The 23,240-nt window shown below is 35.3% G+C and overlaps 2 protein-coding genes across 4 annotated transcripts; one reads left to right on the top strand and one right to left on the bottom strand.

Annotated features, from left to right (window-relative positions):
* Positions 1 to 533: 533 nt before the first annotated feature.
* On the top strand, positions 534 to 7,205 carry cnot7 (CCR4-NOT transcription complex, subunit 7). 2 transcript variants are annotated; one of them, XM_051859969.1, is made up of 7 exons: positions 534 to 730; positions 1,839 to 2,048; positions 3,840 to 4,033; positions 4,216 to 4,377; positions 4,571 to 4,715; positions 5,739 to 5,849; positions 5,935 to 7,205. In XM_051859969.1, the coding sequence occupies exons 2-7, from the start codon at positions 1,932 to 1,934 to the stop codon at positions 6,064 to 6,066; spliced, it is 861 nt and encodes a 286-aa protein (XP_051715929.1). In that variant the 5' UTR covers positions 534 to 730; positions 1,839 to 1,931; the 3' UTR covers positions 6,067 to 7,205. The 2 variants fall into 2 exon arrangements, with proteins under 2 accessions (XP_051715929.1, XP_051715930.1); XM_051859970.1 differs by lacking the exons at positions 534 to 730; positions 1,839 to 2,048 and having other exon boundaries at positions 4,157 to 4,377.
* Positions 7,206 to 7,724: 519 nt separating this feature from the next.
* On the bottom strand, positions 7,725 to 22,873 carry zdhhc2 (zinc finger DHHC-type palmitoyltransferase 2). Of its 2 annotated transcripts, none has more exons than XM_051859967.1 (13): positions 22,574 to 22,873; positions 19,219 to 19,245; positions 16,684 to 16,778; positions 16,066 to 16,186; positions 15,794 to 15,863; positions 15,672 to 15,704; positions 13,709 to 13,829; positions 12,157 to 12,289; positions 10,773 to 10,899; positions 10,594 to 10,686; positions 10,265 to 10,368; positions 10,079 to 10,126; positions 7,725 to 9,050 (listed from the first exon to the last, which is right to left on the bottom strand). In XM_051859967.1, the coding sequence occupies exons 1-12, from the start codon at positions 22,692 to 22,694 to the stop codon at positions 10,086 to 10,088; spliced, it is 1,086 nt and encodes a 361-aa protein (XP_051715927.1). In that variant the 5' UTR covers positions 22,695 to 22,873; the 3' UTR covers positions 7,725 to 9,050; positions 10,079 to 10,085. The 2 variants fall into 2 exon arrangements, with proteins under 2 accessions (XP_051715927.1, XP_051715926.1); XM_051859966.1 differs by having other exon boundaries at positions 7,725 to 9,114; positions 22,574 to 22,872.
* Between the last annotated feature and the right edge of the window lie 367 nt (positions 22,874 to 23,240).

The following is a 23,240-nucleotide window of genomic DNA, read 5'->3' as shown; positions in this document are numbered from 1 at the left end:
TTGGAGTGGATCAAAACCTTTCATCGAAGTTGTCCTAAAATCTTCTTCTTAGGACAACTTTGATGAACTTTTTGATCCACTTCAAATGTTGACCACTGTATTTATGTATGTATATATATATATATATATATATATAGTGTATGTATGTATATATATATAAATTTTGAAATATGTATTATAATTTTTAAATACATATATATATGTATATATATATATATATATATATTTAAAAATTATAATACATATTTCAAAATTTTCACTCAACTGAAACAAATGTTTTATCCTTCAGAGTTCTTTTTCATTGCAAGAAAGAACAACATGACGCAATACAACATGACGCAAAACAAGATGCAATACATGAAATTCTGAAATAGGCTATTAAGTATCTTATTATTGAAGATTCTTACAAGCAATTGATTTTTTTTATAGTTCTTTAAAGAATTCAAATATGTAAAAAAAAAAAAAAAAAAAAAAGGTATTTCTTTGAAAATGTACATTTATAAACGTAAAACCCCACGAGGAGTTCAAAGGTCACGCGTCGTCATGTCGTGACGTCATGCTGAAGCGCTGTGATGTAGTTTCAGAGGTGGCAGCTGGTTGTTGATATCGGTGTTAGCCCAATAAAACTATATAAAAGTAAATAGCAAGGTCCCAGTCCTTTCTAAACAAGGTGATTGTGTATTACTGAAGCAGTATACGCTTTAAGTGTAACTACCTTGTTTGAGGAAAGGTAAGTCCTGACAGAAAAAGTGAACTTTGATCATAATAACAGGACAAACTTTTGTGGATAGGCTAATAGCTAACATGCTAGCCACATGCAAATAAACACTCATCCCGACAGCAAACAGCATCATTCACATCTTACAAGAAGATTATTTACACAAACCTCCAAAAGCTGACTGTAGACATGATTTCAGGACGTTTGCGCGGTTGTTAGATGTTTAGCAGATGTTGTGCTAGCTGGTGCTGCTAACCTGTCAACTTACAACAACTGATTTAATAGCTTAAGGACATATAAAGCAATATTTAATTAGTTAGAAAGGCACTTTACTGTGCATGTATGTCCAAAAAGCGTTTTCTGGCACACGACCAATCTTCCTACTTGTTTCGTTAGCATATTGAAGTGAATACTGCTCCTGTTAGCCTGCGACCGTTTTGACTCATCTGGTACTTGTTGTAATGTTTAGTCACATTACAACAGGTTTTTTTTGTGCGTTATATGAGTATGTCTGAATCATTATCCTTTCAGTGTTGTCATGAAGCAAGAATAGTAGATGAGTAGTCATGTTTACTACATAAAGTCTAAAGTGAAGCATATGAAGTATTGCAGAAAGTCTCTCTCTGTTTATAGTCCTTATAATACTGCCGGTGATGATGAGGATACACTCATCTAACATCTAGTTTGAAGTCAGTAAACACATGACTAATGATTTACCAGCCAGGACATGACAGAAGAATTATCCACAATCCATAGACACATACAGTGGATATAAACTTTAATATATATACAGACCTTAAGTTATTGAATATTTGCAGAAAATACAATTAGGTACAAGTAAAGGGAACAATATGGTCATGCTTTTGATTACAACATGATCATTTTTAATTGGACAGGAGAGCCTTGTATGGTGATGATGTATATATTTGGAATTTACTCTGCAGTTTGAACACATTTTTTTGCACATTTGTTTTCAGTAGCACATTTTAATTGTCTCAGGTTACCCTATGTCTATACTGTGTGTATTTGCATATTCTTTATTTTGTACACTGTGTCTATTACTTTCTTGTTTATAGTGTAGTGACAATAAAGTGATTTGATATGATTTTTTTTCTTCTAGGTAAAAAGAGGGAACAAGCGACTATTATTTCATGAGAATATCCCCTGGGGAGTGTTTTTTTGGTTTTGATGCCGTGCACCTGAGAGTGACACTATGCCCGCAGCCACTGTGGATCATAGCCAAAAAATATGTGAGGTTTGGGCCAACAACCTAGAGGAGGAGATGAAGAGGATCCGACAGGTGACTCGAAAATTCAGCTATGTTGCAATGGTGAGTTTGAAACATTAAGGCTTTATTCAAATAAATACAGTTTCATTTTCCACATGTGATCTAGGACTGACCGTCTGCCCTGTCAGTTTGCAAGTTATGAAATTAGATACATATGTTGAGACAGTGCAGTTAATATCCGGTATGTCTACATCAGTTTCCATAGTAATGACTTGAGTGTCAGCCACATGGCAAGAGACACACTAGCAATTCTGACTTTTATCTCGCAATCCTGACATTTTTTCTAGTAATTGCGAGTTTATATCTCACAATTGTCAGAAAAAAGTCAGAATTGCGAGTTTACATCTTGCAATTCTGACTTTATAACTAGCAATTGTGAGAAAAAAAGTCAGAATTGTGAGATAAAGTCACAATTATCTTTTACATTTTTTTTTTATTTCGTGGTGGAAACAAGCTTCCATAAAAAACAGCTCTTTAAAGTAACAACTGCAGGTTGCCACTTTTTACAGTGCATCCTTTCTTTCCACAATGACAGGAACTCTCATATGTCTTTTGCCATGTGGCTGACACTCAAGTCATTACTATGGAAACTGATGTAGACATACCGGATATTAACTGCACTGTCTCAACATATGTATCTAAGTGTAACTACCTTGTTTGAGGAAAGGTAAGTCCTGACAGATAAAGACTTTTTTTCTCAGAATTAAGAATTGATATCTCGCAATTACCTTTTTTTTTTTTTTTTTTTCAGTGGCGAAAGCAAAGTTTCATAGTTTTTTGCTTGATTAAACCAATAAAAATGTATTTTGTTGGTATAGGTTGATTCAGCAATATTAGGTAATGTTTTTGACTTGAACAAAACCAGTTATTTTAGAAATTATAATTTTTAGATTACCATTTTTTTCAGTGCGGCAAAAACTGGACATTTTAACTCATTAGGCACAATGCCAAAACAGACAAAAGTCAAATGCCAAAACCACTTGTTTGTTCGCTCGTTAATTTGATTATTAAATACACAATGAATAATGTGAGCAACATGAGTGAATTCAGATAAAGCTGCTCTTCATGAATGACATTAGTCACATTGCATCATAAATGAATGAATGAATTAATTAATTAGGGATGCACCGATATGAAAATTTTGTCCGATACCGATAATTCTTTATATTTGAAAGCTGATAACCGATATATTGGCCGATAAATCTAAATCAAAATTTTTATATAATTTTCAAGAGCCTGATTACAAAAACGAAAGTCTCACCATTAAAAGCCATGTCCCAAGCCCACAATTATAATGTTCTCATTTTAATATTATGTAGCCTTTATGACAGACTTGTGCTGTACGTTGCACTGTATTTTCCTTTTAGAAGTGATTTCAATCATATTTCAAGCAATTCAGAACCATCATGGCGGACAGTTTCGCATCTGAAGTGTCTCAACTGAAGAAAATAATCCATTATTTATCGGCTTTAATATATCAGCCAAATTTTCTTATCAGGCCGATAACATTAAAAATGAACATATATCGGCCTATACCAATATGGTGGCCGATATATCGTGCATCACTAAAATTAATTTGAAATCCAATCTGACCATTCCAGGGTTGTTATTGTTAACTAAAATTAAAACTATTAAAAAATTATTTTCAGTATTTGAAAAAATGTTGAAATAAAATAAAATATAAAAGATGAAACTTTAAACTTAAGTTCAAGTAATAAAATAAAGAGTTTTAGTCTGATATGCCATACTTCATATATTTTCTGGCCTTTTTTCATGTACTATAAATATACAAGTAACCATAACATTCAGAAGGTTTTTTTATTGCATTTGTAGGACACAGAGTTTCCAGGTGTCGTTGCAAGACCAATCGGAGAATTTAGAAGCAATGCAGATTACCAGTACCAGCTGCTGCGGTGTAATGTTGACTTGTTGAAGATCATCCAGCTTGGCCTTACATTTATGAATGAAGAGGGGAAATACCCACCAGGAACGTCAACATGGCAGTTCAACTTCAAATTTAACCTCACGTAAGCATTGTACTTTGTAGTTAAAGAGGAATGGCACTCATTTTTAACAACAAAGCATCAATCCATGATCCTTGTTTTATGTGCATGTTGAAGACATAACAAGATGACTTTTCTTATCTTCAGGTGTAACCATAACCATCAGTGTGATTCTTTATGAAAGCTGGACATACTGTCTTTTGCAGGGAAGACATGTATGCACAGGATTCCATTGAGCTGCTCACTTCGTCAGGTATCCAGTTTAAGAAGCATGAGGAGGAGGGTATTGAGACACTGTACTTTGCTGAGCTGCTTATGACCTCAGGTGTGGTGCTTTGTGAGGGGGTCAAGTGGCTCTCATTCCATAGGTAATCTTACAGTAATATTCACATACTGAAATCAATACAGTAAGGATTCAAGCCACAACTTTTAAAATTGGATGATTCTTCACAGCTTAAGAAAATGTACAGTAATGTTAAAAGATTATAGTATACAAGTCTAAAACTTCATGAACCATACTCCCTTTATTATCAAGCTAATTGTTGTTTCTCTTCCAAACAGTGGCTATGACTTTGGGTACCTGATTAAAATTTTGTCCAACTCGAAATTGCCAGAGGAAGAGGTTGACTTCTTCGAGATTCTTCGTTTATTTTTTCCCATCATTTATGATGTGAAATACCTCATGAAGAGCTGTAAGAACTTGAAGGTATTTTAGCGTTTGGAAATTTGCATGAGGATGTTGTCATTAGAAATACAGGGTCTACAAAGTATTCAAGACCGTGGACTTTTTCCTCAGTGTTTTACAGCATTGAATCTGTTTTCATTTTTTGTTTGTTTTTCTTCTTTTTGTTTGTGTGTGTGTGTGTGTGTGTGTGTGTGTGTGTGTGTGTGTGTGTGTGTGTGTGTGTCCATTGATCAACAGAAAGAAGACTCAAAAACATATCTGGCAAAAAGACGACGTAATATGCAATAATCAGTTATTTTTTTTATATAGAATAATAATTCAGTATTGATCAGTGTTATTTTAGTATTATTTATACCATATTATAGTATGTATTAATATTTTTGAATTAGCTTTTGTTTATATTTTTAGTTTTCATTTAAATTTTGGTTGTAGAATTTTTGTTTTTGTAATTTTTATGTATTTTTAAATTTTTCTATTTAGCTTTAATGTATTTTTATTTCAGTTTTAGTAATTTTAGTACTTTAATTTAAACTTATTTCAGTTAATTGCCAAGGCAACATTTCTTTTTTTCAATAGTTTTTTTTTGTTTGTTTGTTTTTTTTAAATATTAGTTTTTCATCTAATATTTTATTTCAACTTTATTTCAATTGCTGAAAATATTTTTGATAGTTTTAACAAACCTGTAATCGCCATCTAAGGTTATCTGCTAAATACTGACTTGAATACTTGGACCGTTATAGTTGAATGAATTGAATTAAACAAAAAAAGTTGACTTTTTTTTACTTTGACATGTTTTTGTTGATCAAGACATGAAACCAAATCAAATTTTCTGTGGTTCAATGTTACTGTAAAACAAATTAAACCTTAAAAAACTGGGGGTGAATGTGTATGTAGCCATTGCAGATTTCATATTTCATCATTTTGGATCACAGCACTGTCATCACTGCAGCATTTGCTGTGAAGTATACCACGGGTTACATTCATTTGTAGCAGTGCATGCGAATAGAAGGAATCTGTGTCTGATTTCCATCATGTGATGTGCAGGGCGGTCTGCAGGAGGTGGCAGAGCAGCTTGAGCTGGAGAGAATTGGTCCTCAGCATCAGGCAGGGTCTGACTCACTCCTCACAGGAATGGCTTTCTTCAAGATGAGAGAGGTGTGCCTTCATCTACATACCGAAAGCTTATAAAATGCCACTGTATCCAGCATTTGTACTGACTGTAACATCATTGTTATTGCAGATGTTTTTTGAGGATCACATTGATGACGCCAAGTATTGTGGTCACTTGTATGGACTGGGTTCAGGCTCATCCTATGTCCAGAACGGCACCGGAAATGCCTACGAGGAGGAGGCCAATAAGCAGCAGTCATGACACAAGAATCCCTCACCATAAAGAACCTCATATACAGGGCTCAAAACATGAGTTTTTAGTTGTTCTTGTTTTGTTTTCCATGAGAGATTTCGTAGTAATTTGCACTTTAAAGCTCCCATCCAACAGAGAAAAAAAAAACTTCTTCCCTTTGTTGCCTTCTCTGGGTTAAATCTTTTCACACAATGTTCATCTTTAATGGTTAAAGAAGAGGAACCATTTGGTGTTTTAGTTTTTTCCTCCCACAGCTCAGCCTTAATATTAAGCTACTTTTTTATGTTCTTCTTTTTTATCATTAATTTATTGCATTCTTTTCTTCTCGTGTACTGTTGCGTAGTTCATTGACTAATTTAGCGAGTACACCAGTCACCTACGTGAACTGTCGTTCCCTGATTACAGGAGTACTGATTTCTCACACTTCGCAGTAGCTTTAGACAGATGGAGGATCTCACAAACACACAGGTAAATACAGGCACTTAATTGTAAAGCGAAGCCTCGCACTGATTTTACTCTTTATGTTGGGTTAGCACAGATTTTACCACACGAGTAAATTAAGAGTGATGATGTAACTGCCACTATTTAAGTGAACTGAGGTCACCTCATACTTCTGCATCAAAATTGTCTTTCCTTTTTAAAAGAAATGTAAAGGTTTTGTAGTATTTTAGTATCAGAAAGTTCAAAGCCTTTTATTCGTTTAAGAAATAATGACTCTTAAAGGAAATCTTAACCAACTCAAGTACTCAGTATCAGTGGAATTAGTTTTACTTGTAGTGCTGGTTTGAATGGTGCACATTTTGTGCTGTTTGGGTTTTTCTCCTGATTTTCCTCCTTTTTTTTTTTTTTTTTTTTGGGATTGTATTACTTTACAATTCTGCGTTGCCTAGATCTGCTGCATGTACTGAAAGATATTGGAATAAATGCTGTGTTAACTAATCTGAGCTTTTATAGACATGTGAATCGCATGAACACAGCTTTTTTGTTTTCTTTTGAATGTCTGATTTGGTGAATAATTTTGGTAGCTCTTAACCTCCCTCCTCCCGTTTGTCTATCATCTTGATGTGTACAGTATCCACGTTGGTATTATGCAATATAGAGTGACTGTTTTTAGAGCTTTTGGAAATAAAAGCCTGATTTTTCTAACATTTCTAACTGAAGTCTGTTCAGACATATGCTCTATGATTACATTGTTCTTAAAGGACAGTTACCACACTTTAAAAATGCTGGGTTAAAAACAACCCAAGTTGGGTTGAAAATGGACAAACCCAACGATTGGGTTAAATGTTTGCCCAACCTGCTGGGTAGGTTTATTTAACTCAACTATTGTTTAAGAATTACTGTATTACTTGCATAAAATGAACCCAAAGTATGTTGGAAATTAACATTTATTAATATGCTTAATGAAAAATAATTAAACAACAAACATTTATTAAATTGCTTATTAATAAATGTTTACCTTTTGATTATTATTGTCACCTCTAGTAATTATGTGTCTGATTTTTAATTTTGGGTTCATTTTAAGCCAGCCATATAGTAATTTTTAAACAATAATTGGGTTAAATAAAATAAAATAAAAACATTTAACCCACCCGCTGGGTTATTTTTAACCCAGCATTTTTTAGAGTGTAGTGTTAGATTGAAACAATACCGAAACAACACTGTAGCACTTAATAAAATATCACTTTATTTCTCTTACAGTAACATTCATCAAGGCATATCGTTCAATGGCATTGTCATACAGAGTCTGACTATATATGAAAACATTGCGCTAGAGCCAGCAAAATTTCACATACTCTCTAAGAGAACAAAAGCAGCAACAACAGTCAGCTCGTCTACATACGCAAAGCAAGAACCAGTAGAAATCTTGTATCACAGTTTATTGTTAATGTGGTGTGTGAACCTAATCACAAAATAACAGAAATCCTATACGACATTTCCATAAAAGCTACAAAACATACAACACACCACAGCTCTTGGCATATCTGAGGTTTTGTTCACACCTCAGTCAAAATCAAGTACACATACATTAACATGCAATAACTGTGGAATCAAATTCAGATAGAAATATGTTAGTAGGTACATTAAAAGAGCCCTTAGATAAATCAGATGCGATACAAAACCACATCTTTGAGTTTTGCATTAATTGTGCAAACAGGATTATGCAAAGTATGATAAAAAATAATCAATATACTGACTTATAGTGAAACGCTCACTGCAGCTGCAGTATCATAACATACTTAATTGCATACTTGATTCGACAGAACCATCAAGACGACGACAATTTAAAAATGAAATAATGTGCAGCTTTAAGCGCTGTTCAAAGTGCATGTAGAGTATTCTTGTCTTCCCTCTGCTTGTCAGGTAAAAACTTGAATAAACAGTGTTTTGTCTGGATATGCAGTGCTAAAAATGGCCTAAAATATTTTGCTACATCAGTCTTTTTGCATGTGTATGGAAAACTCAGGACAGCTGGGATCCAGACTTAAGGGTGATGGACAAGACACTTTGTCAAATAAAACAGATCACAAACATGATTTGCAGATGCATCTGTATATTAATGAACAAAATAATTTTAACAATGCAGGATCAAAAACAGGGTTATAAATATTATTGTAATGTAGTGGGCTTTCAGTTTTCACATTTCAACAATGACAACAGCACACAGCATGCATAAATACTTCACGTTTCCCAGGCTAACAAAAAATGTCACCTTCTTTAGCAACGCTTACACCACACAAGCTATATTCAAGGCATTTTCCGCACAAACTTCTACACTTTTTAAAACGTGGGTCCAGGAATCACGGTGATGTTACCAAGTTCAGCCACATCTGTGGACACCTTTAGGCACATGAAGACATCTCAGTCATATGGTTTCCAAAGAAGAGAAGAGACCGTGGCCCTTTATGAATGTACACTCCATAAATCCTGCACTATTAGCGCTTGTGAAGGATCGCAATTCATTAGGTAGAGAGTGGAAGGGCAGTGCAAGTCTGCAAAAGCAGCAGAGACGTCCTCACTGTTCCACTGACAATAAACATCACTAGTACAAAACTCCTAGTGGAAAAGTGTTTAAAGAGAATTCATTTAGGATATAATATAATATATAGTCAAATAGTGTTGTCAAAAGTACCAACTTCAATACCAAGTCGGTACTGAAATTTTAATAATGTGACACTTTGAGAGCTATTGAGGGGATTCGTAAACATCTCTGATTGGCCATTGTGTTCACGCGCTCAACATATATGTCTGTGATTGGCTACAATGATCAATGCATTGGAGCGTATGAAAGCACACGGAAGTGTTCGAATTTGAAAGCGGAAGCGGGAGCGTTTGAAAGCAGGCGTCTATCAGCGGACCTGCTTTCAAACGATCCCGTGTGTATCTGTGTAAGCGCTCGGTGAAGAGCGTCATTGATGTGTTTACAACATGTTTTTGAAGCGTTGATCATTGTAGCCAATCACAGACATAACTGATGAGCATGTCAACAGATGGCCAATCAGAGCTGTTTACGAATCCGCTCAACAGTGCTCAAAGCGTCACATTTTTTAAATTTCAGTACCAACTTGGCTGATACCGAAGTCGTTACTTTTGACAACTCTAATTTCAAATAAATGCTGTTATTTTGAACTTTCTATTCGTCAAACAATACTGAAAAAAATTGTTTTCAAAAAATATTAAGCAGCACAACAGTTTTCGACATTGATAATAATAAGAAATGTTTCTTGAGCAGAAAATAAGCATATTAGAATGATTTCTGAAGGATCATGTGACACTGGAATAATCACATCACTTATATTTAAAAAATATATTAAAAACAGTTCATTTAAATTGTTTTCAATTTCAGTAAAAACTGTTTTTCTGTATTTTGATCAAATAAATGCAGCATTGCTGAGTATAAGGGACTTCTTCCAAAAAAATGTGAAAAAAAACTTTTGACTGGTAGTGTGTTACAACAGTATAATTATATCCGAAAATAAGTCAAATGTTATTGTAATATGTACACACAAAAGTAACAAACCTGTTTCCTAAGTTTCCTTCTCAATAGTCAAGGCTGGGTTGCTAGTACCTGTTAGGAAAACACAGAATGATAAGTATTACCTCACAGATTTACCTCATATCTATTAGTCACATGTATGGTCAAGACACACAGAACACCCAAATTAGCAGTGTTTTGTAATGAGATGTGGCATAACTGTGCTGTCACCTTGCTTGTCTCTGTCTTCACTTCCCTCTGACTGTCCGTTATTCAGCAGTCGGCTCTGAGACTCTCTCAGAGGTTTAGGTGGAAACTGATGGGATTCTTCAGCACTGGAAAATGGCAAAGAAAGTTCTGCATATCAGCCATACAGTATCTCACAATACAACTGCGCATTTCTAGTGTGACAGTGGAACCAGAAGTAATATCTACTGCTTGACTCATTGTTTGATTGGACTGTCAAATTTTTCCTATATATTTTTTATTATTATTTTGTATTTGTTTTTATATTGTTATACAGTATTTTCCTAAATGAATAATTCATTTGAGGCATGAACCTTTTGATGGAAGGGTTGCATCCAGGGGGCAAGGAGGGTTGTTCTGGGTCTGGGTTCACTAGACATGTAGGGAATGAACAGCCGTCGCCCAGACTGCAGAAACACAATGTGATACAGAGGGAATGAGATCAGCAAACACTGACACTAATATTTTCAGTGCTACTGAACATGACTTATACCTTGAAAAAACAGGCAGTAGCCAGTATTTCTTTTCATCCCCAAACACTTGGCGAAAGTTCTTGCTTGTCCCTAAACTGAAGCCGTTCTTGTCTGGTCCATGCTGGAACTCAGGAGCTCTAAAAGCCTCTGACAGAAGAAACATTTAAACCACATAAATATATAAAGATGCTTCAAATACAATCCTACTAACATGATTTCCAATTTTCTCTTAACCTTTAACTCTGTAAAGCCTACATATGAAATAATAATCAGAAAATGGCCAGACTAGTCAGTTCCAATGTTTTGAAATAGAAGAGTTTATTGAAAAAAATAATAATAAAGTTTGTTTATGTGTTTTTTGTTGAGTATCATATTTGATACATCAGACCTTTATGGCTCATATAGTATGATATAGGAGAATATGAAAAAAAAAACCTTCATTTTATTCAGAGGCCCAATCTGAGCAAAAATGTGCATTATAGTGCTATTGCTGATATTTATATGGCAAAAAAGTAAGATGATATTCTGATAGCTTCTAATGTAAATCAACGAGATTGTTATAACAGTATAGCAGACTACTTACTGTAAATGAAATGCATATAAATATCAGTTGACACTATTTCTCCCAATAATATGTCTTATGATATTTAAATGTTTAATCTTATTATCAAAGCTCTGTGTTTTAATTGTGGGGGGAAAGCATATAATGCAATGCAATACAATGATAATTGAGAGATGATCAAATAAACATTCCTCAAAAGCCTGATGTATATTTCATGCTCAAATGTTAACATGATTTTTCTAAAAAAAAGAAACGATGTATGCATAATCAAGTAAACCTAAGTTGCTTCAGTGCAGTAAATGTTCATCTTGAAATAATACTAACAATAACTAATAGGCTAATATAAAGTTATTCTTATTCTTTCCTTTATAAAAATGAGTAAAGTATTCACAGCAATAAACACATGTGCCACGACCTGAAGGTGGACATTTTTAGAATCATACTAAAAAGAATTTTACTTGCTAAAAAGTATGAACTATCAATCACTAACTAAAAGTCCTTAGAAATTTGCATATCAAATATGATCCTGTAGGCTTTACAGGGTTAAGATTAGGATATCTCTGAATATGAGATTCATTTTTCAACCATAATGCATTTTGACACACTTGCTTTTGCCAGAAGACTGGGCATGTTGTCACAGATACATGTTCCCTTGAGGTTCTGCCACAGGGCAGACTGCAGAAGACCTAAACACCACCCGCCCCAGATCTGAGTCACTGGTGGTATGAGACGTATTTGACCAGGTAACTCGGACAGATGATCAGAGAGTGCAAAATACACACTATTGATGAGCCCATGTTTACTAGTGAAATCCAAGGGTAATTACAGCACAGCCCACTCACCCAATGTGGATCTGTTCTTGCAGACAAGCCAGCAGTGATAAGCAAACAAAAACGCTAGGCTCACTGAGAACGTGGAGGCAGCGAAAAACAGGAACATGATGTGAAACTTGGCTTGGGTATCAGGCAGACCATTCTGTGAGAAACATGGAAAAGAATCTTAAAACACCACAAACAGGCGTGGACTGAAACAAACAAACAAAAAAACAGCCCAGGCCTAATTCAAGCTACTGCCTGCTATATTATCTAGTTGATGTTTTTACGGAGTATGTGACCCGTTCTGGCAAAATGAGCTGCAATGAGCAAATTTTCAAAAATGAGTTATTGTTATTTTCAATCTCTATTAAAAAAAAAAACCTTCAAAATGATGTATGATTTGTTGGAATCCGACAAAAAATGACTGAGCTACACCTGTTGATAGAGTCAGCAAAGTCAATTTTGAGAAAAATCAAGTTAAAGTTTTCTGAAGGTTCCAAAACAAAATCACCTAGCAACCATACCTTAAAATCCCTGTTAAATAACACCTAATTTGGCACACACCTTGTCAAAACCAAATATCTATAGGAAAATATATATATTCATCTTTTGTTTCAATATTTTACTTGAATATTTTGAAGTAGCCTACTGTAATTCTGTGTGTGTATATCGGGATTGCGTGCTGTCTGAGGCGTCTTTGTGCGAGCGCTTCGGATCTGTCAGTCAGCGCGGGTAAGATTGATTTGTTTATATTAGCATGAGTTTGAAAATCACATTTTATTGGTTCAGACTCATGCCACCAAAAATTCGTTATGAATATTCACAAATTTGGAAAGCTAACGATACCAAACTTGGATTAATGAGAAAGTTGCTGAGGGGAAGCGCGAGTGGTGAAGCGAGCAGAGATATACGGCATTTTTCATGGACAAAAGAAAGGTACTCCTCTCAGAAAACATACAAATAAAGATACTTTTAGATGTTTAATTGCTATTTAAAGCATTTGGATCGCTAGATGAGGGCTAATGAATAATTTCTGTGAAAAACCTCAAATTCAACTAAAATCGACATTTTTGACTTGTTTTGCCTGTCGCATTACGACTCATTTTGCCAGCATGGGTCGCATATGTCCGGAATACTCTATTACATAAAGTTTGAAAAATTAAACTGAACAAGTGGGAACAAGCAGAAGTGGGATACGGTCCCTATGGAGAGTCCATTCTAGACTAGACAAACATTTTCAATGAGCCTACATTTGCTCGTCTACTGGATCTAACAGAAATTGTAAACTAAGATATTATGCAGATGGAAACTATCAAAACTACAGGAACTAGATGAATAAACAGGTCAATCAAAGCACATCAGTAATGTCAGTAATTGACTCGGTCCTACCAAATATTGGATTAGACGCTCGTGTGTTTTACCATCAACCTTTCAAAATAAAAACACCCTTTTTAATGAAAAGCAATGATCAAAACATGATATTACTCCAGTTGGTTTATTACATTTTAGACAGCCTATCTGATCATTCAAATGATCTGTTTCCTAATATAAGCATAAGAAATTAATAATTCATACTTACAGTCCAGAACTGAATGAAATACAGCAAGTCTGTGGCAGTGACGAAGAGGCAATACAACAAAGAATATGCTAGGAAGAGCATGAAAAACTTGTAGTTGGCGAAGCCCACGCAATTGTTTACCCTGTCAAAGAAGACAAAATGCGCCTATTAGCCTCAATAAAATTGGATATTACTGTAATATCTATTTTGATTGCAAAATATTGCCCAATATACACTATAACAAAGGGAAAATGTGCAGTTGTTACCTTACAAGCTATTTCATTTCTACCCTTCTCGACCCTACTTTTGTTTGTGAAATGTAATATAATCAGATTGATTCTGCCAATATTTTAGAATAAAATATTTTCACAGTATCGGCTACTTAGCTACACAATTTAACGTTTGGCCCTCTATCGGCTGTTGCATAAAATTTATAAATAGTAAAATTTTGCTTTGGTAATCACATTTTGGAGCTTTAGCTCTGCTCTTCTGTTTGGATGAATCTGACGGTATTGGTGTGTGATGGCCGAACACGGCCATGGTTACAGGTGATCATCTTATCAGTGCAACTGTCACTTATGCAAATTAATAAATAAATAACAAAAGAAAGAATATATGAAGTCCAGCACATGACATGAGGACAAAAAATATATCAGTCATGGCCATGGATTAAGAATTTGTTCCCACTAGTTTAAGTAATTCATGGCCACGTATGTTGAACTAAATCGTTACCTCGTTTTAATGTAACTAAAACAAGGGAAGGAATTATTACAATGTGGCCATGATTTAATAAAACGGGGGAAAAAATTATTATAGCGTGTGCACGATTTAGACATAAAATGAAGGAACGAATTAGTAAAACGTGCTGACGTAGGCCTATTAGTAAATCGTGGGAACCTATTGCTAATTCGTGGCCCCGATATACATATTTTTTCCTCACGTGTCATTGGGCTGGAGGAAAAATTGTTTGTCAAAGCTTTTGCGTTCTCCCGTAAATGTTTTGTTTCCCCAAAAACGTTTGCGTTCCGCTGAGAAACTTTGCTTTTGCTCGCAAAGAGCTAAAAAGTGTCTCGGGGAACGCAAAAGTTTTGCAAGTGAAAGAAAAGTTTCTTTTTTTCTCAGAATTGCGTGATATAAAGTCAGAATTGTGAGATATAAACTCGCAATAATATCCCGCAATTCTGACTTTATAACTCAATTGCGAGTTTATATGTTGCAATTCTGACTTTATATCTAGCATTTGTGAGAAAAAAAAAAGTCAGAATTGTGAGATAAAAAGTCACAATTATCTTTTAAATTGTTTTATTCCGTGGCAGAAACAAGCTTCCATAGTTTTGCGAGCGAATGCAGTGGGGGAACGCAAAACATTTGTCAGAGAACGCAAAAGCACTTATTATTTATCCTCCGATTTCATATTTTTTTTCCACTACCATGTCCCTTTAGGGGCTCCGTACAAAACATATATGGGTTAGCCAGACTTTTTCTGACTGAAGGAATGTCAACCTGGTTGTGATGCCTGAGGTGATGCTTTCATATAATTTGTACAATATAATTTTTATGGAAAAGCATGATTTTTAGAAAAATTAAGTACCATCCTGAAATCTAATCATCAGTGATGTGTAAGCAGAGCATACGAAAACGTGGCCTACTAATAAGATCGTGGAAATTCACTCAAAATAATCACCAATTCACTAAAATATAAAATTATGCCACCAAAATTTTTACATTTTTAAGCTACCCTCAGGCAAAAACACGATTTGGATGATGGATTTTTGATGTATTATCTCATTCTTAAAATTTTTATTTTAACAAAAACATTTACATAGTGTAGCTTTAAATGACAAAATCAAATAATGTGTGTTAGAAAAAAATGATTGTTTTGTTGGTCTAATAGAAACCCAGAAATGTTTGGTGCATGTCTTCCTTCCAAGACAAAAATCTTTTTATTCTTGCTTTGCATTTAATCTACTGAGCTAGTACATACCACGGACAATGGTGATCCATCTTTAAAATGCACCTGTAAAAAAGCAGAGGCAGGAGCTGTTGAAATGCAACACAGCAAAATCTAATATGTGTTGTGTCTTTAAAAAAAGGAGCAAGACATACATATCACAGGCAGAGCAATGATGGCATCGATCAGGCTTCAGCAGCAGACAGCGTTCACAGTAGCGGATAGCTGTATCAAGACAGCTTGTTAAAATACAGATCGATAGGATTCACTGAAGACTGAAGACAGATTGAAACAAATGTAATTGTCTGTGGCCATTATTTGTTACTGAGCCTAAATCTGGGCTGAATAGACTGTTACAGACTTGGCCTGCTAACAGTGATGTCTTTGGCAAAATTAGAATGTGCTGAACGTAAAGAAAAGTGCCCACCTCCTGACATTGTGCGTGTATAAATGGGCAAATCCTTAGCAATTCTCCTCAAGATCTCCTGTTGAGATTCTCTTCGATCTTCACGATCTAATAGTTCTTTGTCAGAATGTGACAGGTGGAACTGTTAGGAACAGACAAAAAGCAAAACATTTTGATATTTCCTGTGTGACAAGCAGCACGTTCTGCACTCAGACATGTGAGAGGAGCACAACTGATTGCCAGTTTGAGCCATATGTGGTTTCTCTATTACAGTTTGTTTCTCATTCTCAGCTTGAAATAATAACAGCTTCCAGTGAGGTGCTGTAGTTACACCTACGATCACATGCAATTTACAACCTAACATGCTGTTTTTTCAGTAAGCATAACCAACAACTCATCCTACTGGGTGTTATACCATATATTACACTGCTAACAGGCAAATAATATTCATTATAAGCCAACATCTCATGAGTCATACTGAGTATATGCTGTGCAATAACATTTAAATTGACTTATTACTTAGAGATGACAGTTTACACCACATTCTTATGACTTCAGATGTCTGATTAATTCTTGGTGTTTACTTTGAAATTAACAGTTATTAATACATAACCTATTTCTGTAATCAAATTTACTCACCTCTTTGAGCGGGTTCATGGGTTTTGTGAAGATAGTTTGCCAGTATGACCACACGAACATGATGAAAAGAATATGATATACCAAGAGGTAAACTACTGTGATACAAAAGAAATATTAAAAAAAGATCATTAGTGATGCTCCCTAAGCATCACTATTATTGTTATTATCGGTCATGATTATGGTGAGGGATTATTAAACTTATTAAACTTTGGTGCGTAGCATAACTCCTACTGCACTGTTTGTGCTAAAAAACATAAATGATAACTCAAATCATGTGGTTGGTTGAGGTGGGGGTTTTTTTTACAGTTTTCGCAAAGCAAATGATAATATGGGTGAAAATATCCTATGGTCTTACCATTACCATTAGGTTTGGGGCTGGTAACATTTATAAATGTTTTTGAAAGAAGTTTACTCACCAATGCTGCAGTTATTTGATCAAAAATACAGTAAAAACAGTAATATTGTGAAATATTATTACAATTTAAAATAAATGTTTTTTATTTAAATATATTTTATAATTAAAAATAAATAAATAAGTAAATTATATATATATATATATATATATTCAGCTTTACCATTCCTGTGATTCAGAAAATGCAAAAAATCACTCACTCAAATTAAAGGCACAATATGTAATTTTCGCCGCTAATTTTCGCTTATTCAAAACAAAGGCGTAGCTTGATGACGCCTTGATTTCGCGGAATCGTGGGAGACGTGTCTTCACATCTACAGCCAGTAGAATCTGATGGGACTCTGGCAGAAATTATATTCATGGATGAGCTAATGTATTTATTAACATTACTGTAATATGAAGCAGGGTGTGGCTGAAAGCCGTTGGACCAGAACGAGGCTGCTAGAGCGATTGCTAATGAGAGACAAGCACGACACATGATTTGAGAGCAGCGGAACTTTTATTATGCCACAGACGAGCGCTTCTGCTTCTTCCGGTCAAGCGTATGTGGGGCAGTGCTGTTTATCATATTACATACATTTGTGTGTTGAAAGTTGTTATAATGCTACTCTGTGCGTTCGTTTGGTGGCTACTACAGTATAAGACACTTGTTGCACACTGCAGTAAGTTAGATCAATATTAGACATGGTAAAACATGGTACTCGCTGTAAATCAAGAAAACGAGATTTAAACAATAAGACTTACTGTTAGGGATGCACCGATACCATTTTTTAAGGACCAAGTACGAGTACCGATACTTCTTTTCTGGTACTCACCGATACCGATGCCTATATAATTATTAATTTCTTTTTCTTTCTTTTTTTTTTTGGTAATGTGGCAGTTTTCCAAGCACAACACAGTGAGACTAATGAATTTAGGACTGCTTCTTTATTATTACTCCAATGAAAAAAGTCTTTTTTAACCTGCCATTCAAAACAGTGCTAAACAAATATTAAAGAACAAATGTTTATAACATAACACTGTGAACCAATGTAAACACAACCTAGTGACCAGATTTCTCATGGTAGAATACGGGACGACTGGGCAATATGACCATGATATGAGAAATTTTATTTCACGATATATGTATATATATATATATATATATATATATATATATATTTAACATCTTTTGTTGTTTTATTAACATTAATGACAGACAAATATTTAATTAGGCTACTCTCCCTTTAAGACCGAATCCGTGTATGTAATATACTGACACACATCCTGTTTTCACCCACCTGTTTGCGTCCACTTAATCCATAACCGACTGTATTTACATAAGATACTCCACACGATGGACATTTTGACAACTATTTGTGCATTTGACCATTCAGGCGCAAGGAGAGCTGATCACGCGCTGTCTGAGAGAACTGGGATTGCGCGCAAGAAGGAGAGAGAGCGCGCGCGCGATTAAGAGAGCGCTTCTGGTCTGTCATTCAGCGCGATTTGAATGCAGTTCGCAATGTGTCGGTTGTCATCATTAATTTTATAGTATTTCCACACCCCTGAGGCTGACATTGTTTCTGCTGCTGCCGCCGGTGTCAATTCTGTCAGTTATGTCACGTGAGGTATCGGTCTTTGGTATCGGGAGTATTTTTACGAATACGAATACAAGTACATGAGCTTCGTATCGGCCCGATACGAATCCCTGCTTACTGTGTTGAGCTAAATAACAATGATTAGTTTTCTGTCGATGAATGTATCCAAACAGCATCTCACCTGTCTAATAAAACACAAAATATATTAAAGCGTCTTTAGTGTTTCCATGGTTTCTATAAAATAAAACTGGAAATCGAGGGTAATGCAGGTATGACGTCACTGATAGGCGAAGCACGGACACGATCCGTGTCCTAGTTAAAACTGCTTATTTCTCTGGATTTAAACATTCTTGGAAACATCTGGGATAATGTAAGTAGGCTACACAAGTCAGCAAAATATATAACATCGCTCTTGTGGTTTTTGGATATTTTAATCCAAAAATCTTACATATTGTGCCTTTAAAGCAAAATCATTGGCATTGAAATTATCTGTAAAAAAAACACTGTAAAACAAGTAAAATATTGTAAGAAAAAGCTACTTACTTTTCTCTCCCATGTTTTCTATAGTTTCTGCAGAGAAAATAGAAAGAAAAATGTAACAATGTCTCTACAACTTTGTTAATGCTGTATGATCTGAATTCTGCACTGGCTATTATTGTATAAACAGTAGGTCAGAAACTCCTTGTGCATTTAGAAGGTCAGCGAGCAGCAGATGGTTCTCAGCACAGTTCTCTGATCGCTGTTGCTGGAACTCACGCTGTACCGAGACTCTTGATCAGATGCCCAAATTCACTAGCACCTAATTGCATCACTTCAACTGGTGCTCTTTCAGAACCATGAGCTATTTTGTGGTGACGAGGTTACAGATACTATCACGACCACACAGGAACACGCAAGAAAAAAACTTCAAAATCAACATAGGACCACCCACGCAGATGGCACGGAAGGAAGCTTTTGTTTTGCAGAGTGTGTTTTGACACATTCAAAGCATATAGAATCTTCAATAAATATCTAGTCCTGAAAATGCAAAATGTGTCCTGAAAGCCTCATTAGATTAGCCTTATCTAATGTGACGAGGGCTGCACTACTTTCTATCCAAAATATGCTCTTTGAAAGAGCTGGCACTCAAGTAAAAAAAAAAAAAAAAAAAATGTACTTCCTCTGAAGCACAAAACAGAAGCGAAATCCCAGAATGCAGAGCATCTATTTTTAATTATGTATGTGTATGTGTTACACTTACGCAGGTTCAGGGGGTGCTTAAAAAGTTGTGACGAGTTTGTGGCATTACAAAAATCCTCATGATTTTGTAACAACTTACAAAAGGCATGTAAAGAATAACTGCAAGTCTAAGCACAACCGGCTATCACATTATATACTGTAATAAGGCCATTATCATAACACCTCATCAACCTCATGGTATACAACCCTCTCATTTTGAACAATAAAAACTGTCAACAGATGACGAGACTCATTATGACCAATTTCAGCAATGAAACCGTTTCTTCTCCTGATGGCATCAGTGTTGTTGTTTGAGAAATGTCAAATGTGTTTGTTGCTTAACTCAATGTGCAGCACAAGTGATTTGACAGCAGAAATAGGTCAAGTAGAGATTGGTGAGGTTGAGTTTGACAGCTTGGCACTGAGATTAGCTTTGAGACATAGGGATCAGCAGACAGTACGTTTATAACAACCTTTGTCTCCATGGGTTGTGTTTGGAAAATTAAGGACTCACCAACTACCCATTAACATGGTTTGCTAAAATAGATGCAACGATAGTGGTATTAACAAGTAAATGGATCTTCTGACACTGTCTGTTAAGGTTTTGGGTATTTATTTGTACGTTGCAATGAGCCAAATACCCTTTTGCAAAATCCAGCATAAACCAGCATGAATTCAGTGTTGGTTTAGGCTGATTTGCTGGTTAGAGCTGGTATAGTGCTGGTCTAGCTGGTGGACCAGCATAATCATGCTGTTATCAAGCAAAACTGAGCTAGTGTAGCTAGTCCAGCATGAGAGCTCTCTGACTCCTCCATAGACAGCAATCAACTTTTTTACAGATGTCTTTAATACCTTTCTGAACCTTGAAAGTGGTGGTTAAATTGCTGTCTATGGGTGAGTCACACACCTCTCGGATTTCATCAAAAATACCTTAATTTGTGTTCCGAAGATGAACGAAGGTCTTACGGGTGTGGAACGACATGAGGGTGAGTAATAAATGACAGAATTTTCATTTTTGGGTGAACTAACCCTTTAACAGCCTTCAATTCATGCTCAAGTTCAGACGTTAAAGCACTTTATGGTTTTCATTTTGTCAGTTTAAGTGCAAAGCAAGGGGTGGGGTGCCTATGGAGACCAACTGACTGCAGTTCAGCATAAACCACTATAAACTGCCAGTGGTAACAGCCGTTAGAAGGCCACTTCACACTTCACTCAGTGTAGTCTCTGAAGGAACATCACAAAGCAGCTGTTTTATGCACAAATGTATAAACGTCATTTGATTCTATTAAAGGAGACCATACACACACATCATTAGTCTTCAGTGAAAAACGGGGCATCCTCATGATCATCCACCATTCAAGAGAACAATAAAGCCTCTTTATGCTGTTTTATGGGAAGATGATAGCAGATCTTATCAAAGGAATGGTTAATGTGAACACAAACCTTTGCTTGTTGCACACATAAATAAGCCACAGTCTAAACAAATGATACAGCAAATAATAAAGTTTGAAGATATTTTTTACAGTGGTAAGAGCTTATATTTACAGCAACAAAGAAAGGGGAGAGATCAAGTTTTGTATTAATGACCACCATGAAGTAGTTAGAGTGATGCCAAAATGGCTCCATACAGTATTGCAAATGGGTCAATGCTATTTTTTGTGGATCTACAGTATTAAGTTACTCCAAAATGCATTAAAAATGAAATTCATGAAAATACTTGAATATACGTTTTCTGAATTATTATTATTAGCTTTGCTTTTATTAATATGTGTGGGGTTATAGTAAAAATGTGTAGGTGGTGTTAACTGTCAAGGCTGTAATAAAAACTGTCTCATTAAAAATAATTGTGTTATTTCAAAAAAAAAAAAAGCAATAAAGACGTTTTGTTTTTAATGTAGTTAATATTTTGAGGATGGACCCCTTATGGCCCTCATGAGCTCTTTTAAAATATAAAATATTGTGACCTTTTTATGTAAAAAGGCATATTTTATTCAGGTACCAAAACATTTACTTCAAAATTCATTATATATATGTGTGTGTTAATTCAGGTTTTTGTTACACAATACACATTTTGCCATTGAGATGATTCGGAAAAAGTGTCCCAATCAACCTGAATTCACCCTATTTGAATATATAAACAATTATTGAAATATATTGATTAAGTTGTAGACATCCCCATGTATGAAAGGTGCAAGGACAATGTTTATACTTTTTACTTGATGATTACATCACTTGACATTTCTGAGTCATTAAATCAGTTTTTTTGCAGAAAAAAAAAATGTTCTTCCAAAATATATGAAATTAACATAAAAATATTACACTTCTTGGATCTTGGCATATGTATTTTTATCATCTCACACATGCTTATTAGTCACTGACCCATATATGTTTTTTAGTTTTATAATTAAGATGCATAATATTATAATATTAAGAGGCCCTTATGGCTACAGACACACATGCGCATATAAGAGGTTTAAATTAATCTCATACAAATTGTCACTAATTATCACCTACTCTTAGTCAATCTGTTTATAAGCAAGAGGACTCCATCAATAGCAGATATATTGCTCTAGTAACAGAAGCAGACATATGCACATGGTCGAAGCCAGGTATTATTAATTCATTTCACACTCTCCGTTTCACACCAACTTCATTCAGAGAGAGCTGCTTCCAGTCTTACCTATGCAGAGCTGAACTACATAAGCGTAGTAGGACCATGCCACGATCAGACTGATGAACAGCACAGGAACCCAGTATAAAACTCTCCAGCAATCATCGCTGCGCGAACCAGACGGCGCCATCTTACTATTTGAAGACCAAAAGTGGTCAAAACGACAAGTTCAGCCTCACCGACCCCGCACTGCTGCTAAAACATCATCATGTCTTCTTCCGTGTGCAGCTGCGGTTCGTCTGCTCCTCCATCCTCCGGTTCTCCGCTCGCTCTTGTTTGCAGTGTGTAACACATCGGTACCGCCCCTTTCTACAAACTTACATGATGCTCACGCGATGCGGTGGAGGTATCGCTACACTAAAGCATGATCCTACCGCTGTAATTTAGCAAGTCTGCCAAAATTTGCTATATTTATTATATAGCCTATTTATAATGTCACACCAGAGCAATGTTCAATAACACATTGTTACACTATCATTATATATTATAGCGAAAAAAAATGTGTGATTACAGGAAGCAACACAAGGTTAATACACATTAAGTAGTTCATTTTAATCCAGTCGAAGCTGGTTTGCTGGTCTTAGGCCATCCAGTCTGGTCTTCTGACTGGTTTTAAAGAGATCTGGGCACTTTTCAGCAGTTAGTAGCCTACAGAAAATTAGCCTGCAGCCCAGAC

The sequence above is a fragment of the Ctenopharyngodon idella genome, chromosome 14 (genome assembly GCF_019924925.1).
Source record: "Ctenopharyngodon idella isolate HZGC_01 chromosome 14, HZGC01, whole genome shotgun sequence".
NCBI lineage: Eukaryota > Metazoa > Chordata > Actinopteri > Cypriniformes > Xenocyprididae > Ctenopharyngodon > Ctenopharyngodon idella.
Note: the sequence above shows the minus strand (reverse complement) of the source record. Positions and strands in the feature narration are given on the sequence as shown.

Excerpts from the sequence above, each read along its gene's own strand:
- zdhhc2 (XM_051859967.1), bottom strand. The coding sequence starts at position 22,694 with ATGGCGCCGTCTGGTTCGCGCAGCGATGATTGCTGGAGAGTTTTATAC. Across the intron at positions 15,705-15,793 it reads CATTGCTCTGCCTGTGATAT|GTGCATTTTAAAGATGGATC; the intron begins GTATGTCTTGCT and ends GCTTTTTTACAG. Across the intron at positions 13,830-15,671 it reads ATGGATCACCATTGTCCGTG|GGTAAACAATTGCGTGGGCT; the intron begins GTATGTACTAGC and ends CTTCTTTGACAG.
- cnot7 (XM_051859969.1), top strand. The coding sequence starts at position 1,932 with ATGCCCGCAGCCACTGTGGATCATAGCCAAAAAATATGTGAGGTTTGG. Across the intron at positions 4,034-4,215 it reads AACTTCAAATTTAACCTCAC|GGAAGACATGTATGCACAGG; the intron begins GTAAGCATTGTA and ends TGTCTTTTGCAG. Across the intron at positions 4,378-4,570 it reads AAGTGGCTCTCATTCCATAG|TGGCTATGACTTTGGGTACC; the intron begins GTAATCTTACAG and ends TCTTCCAAACAG.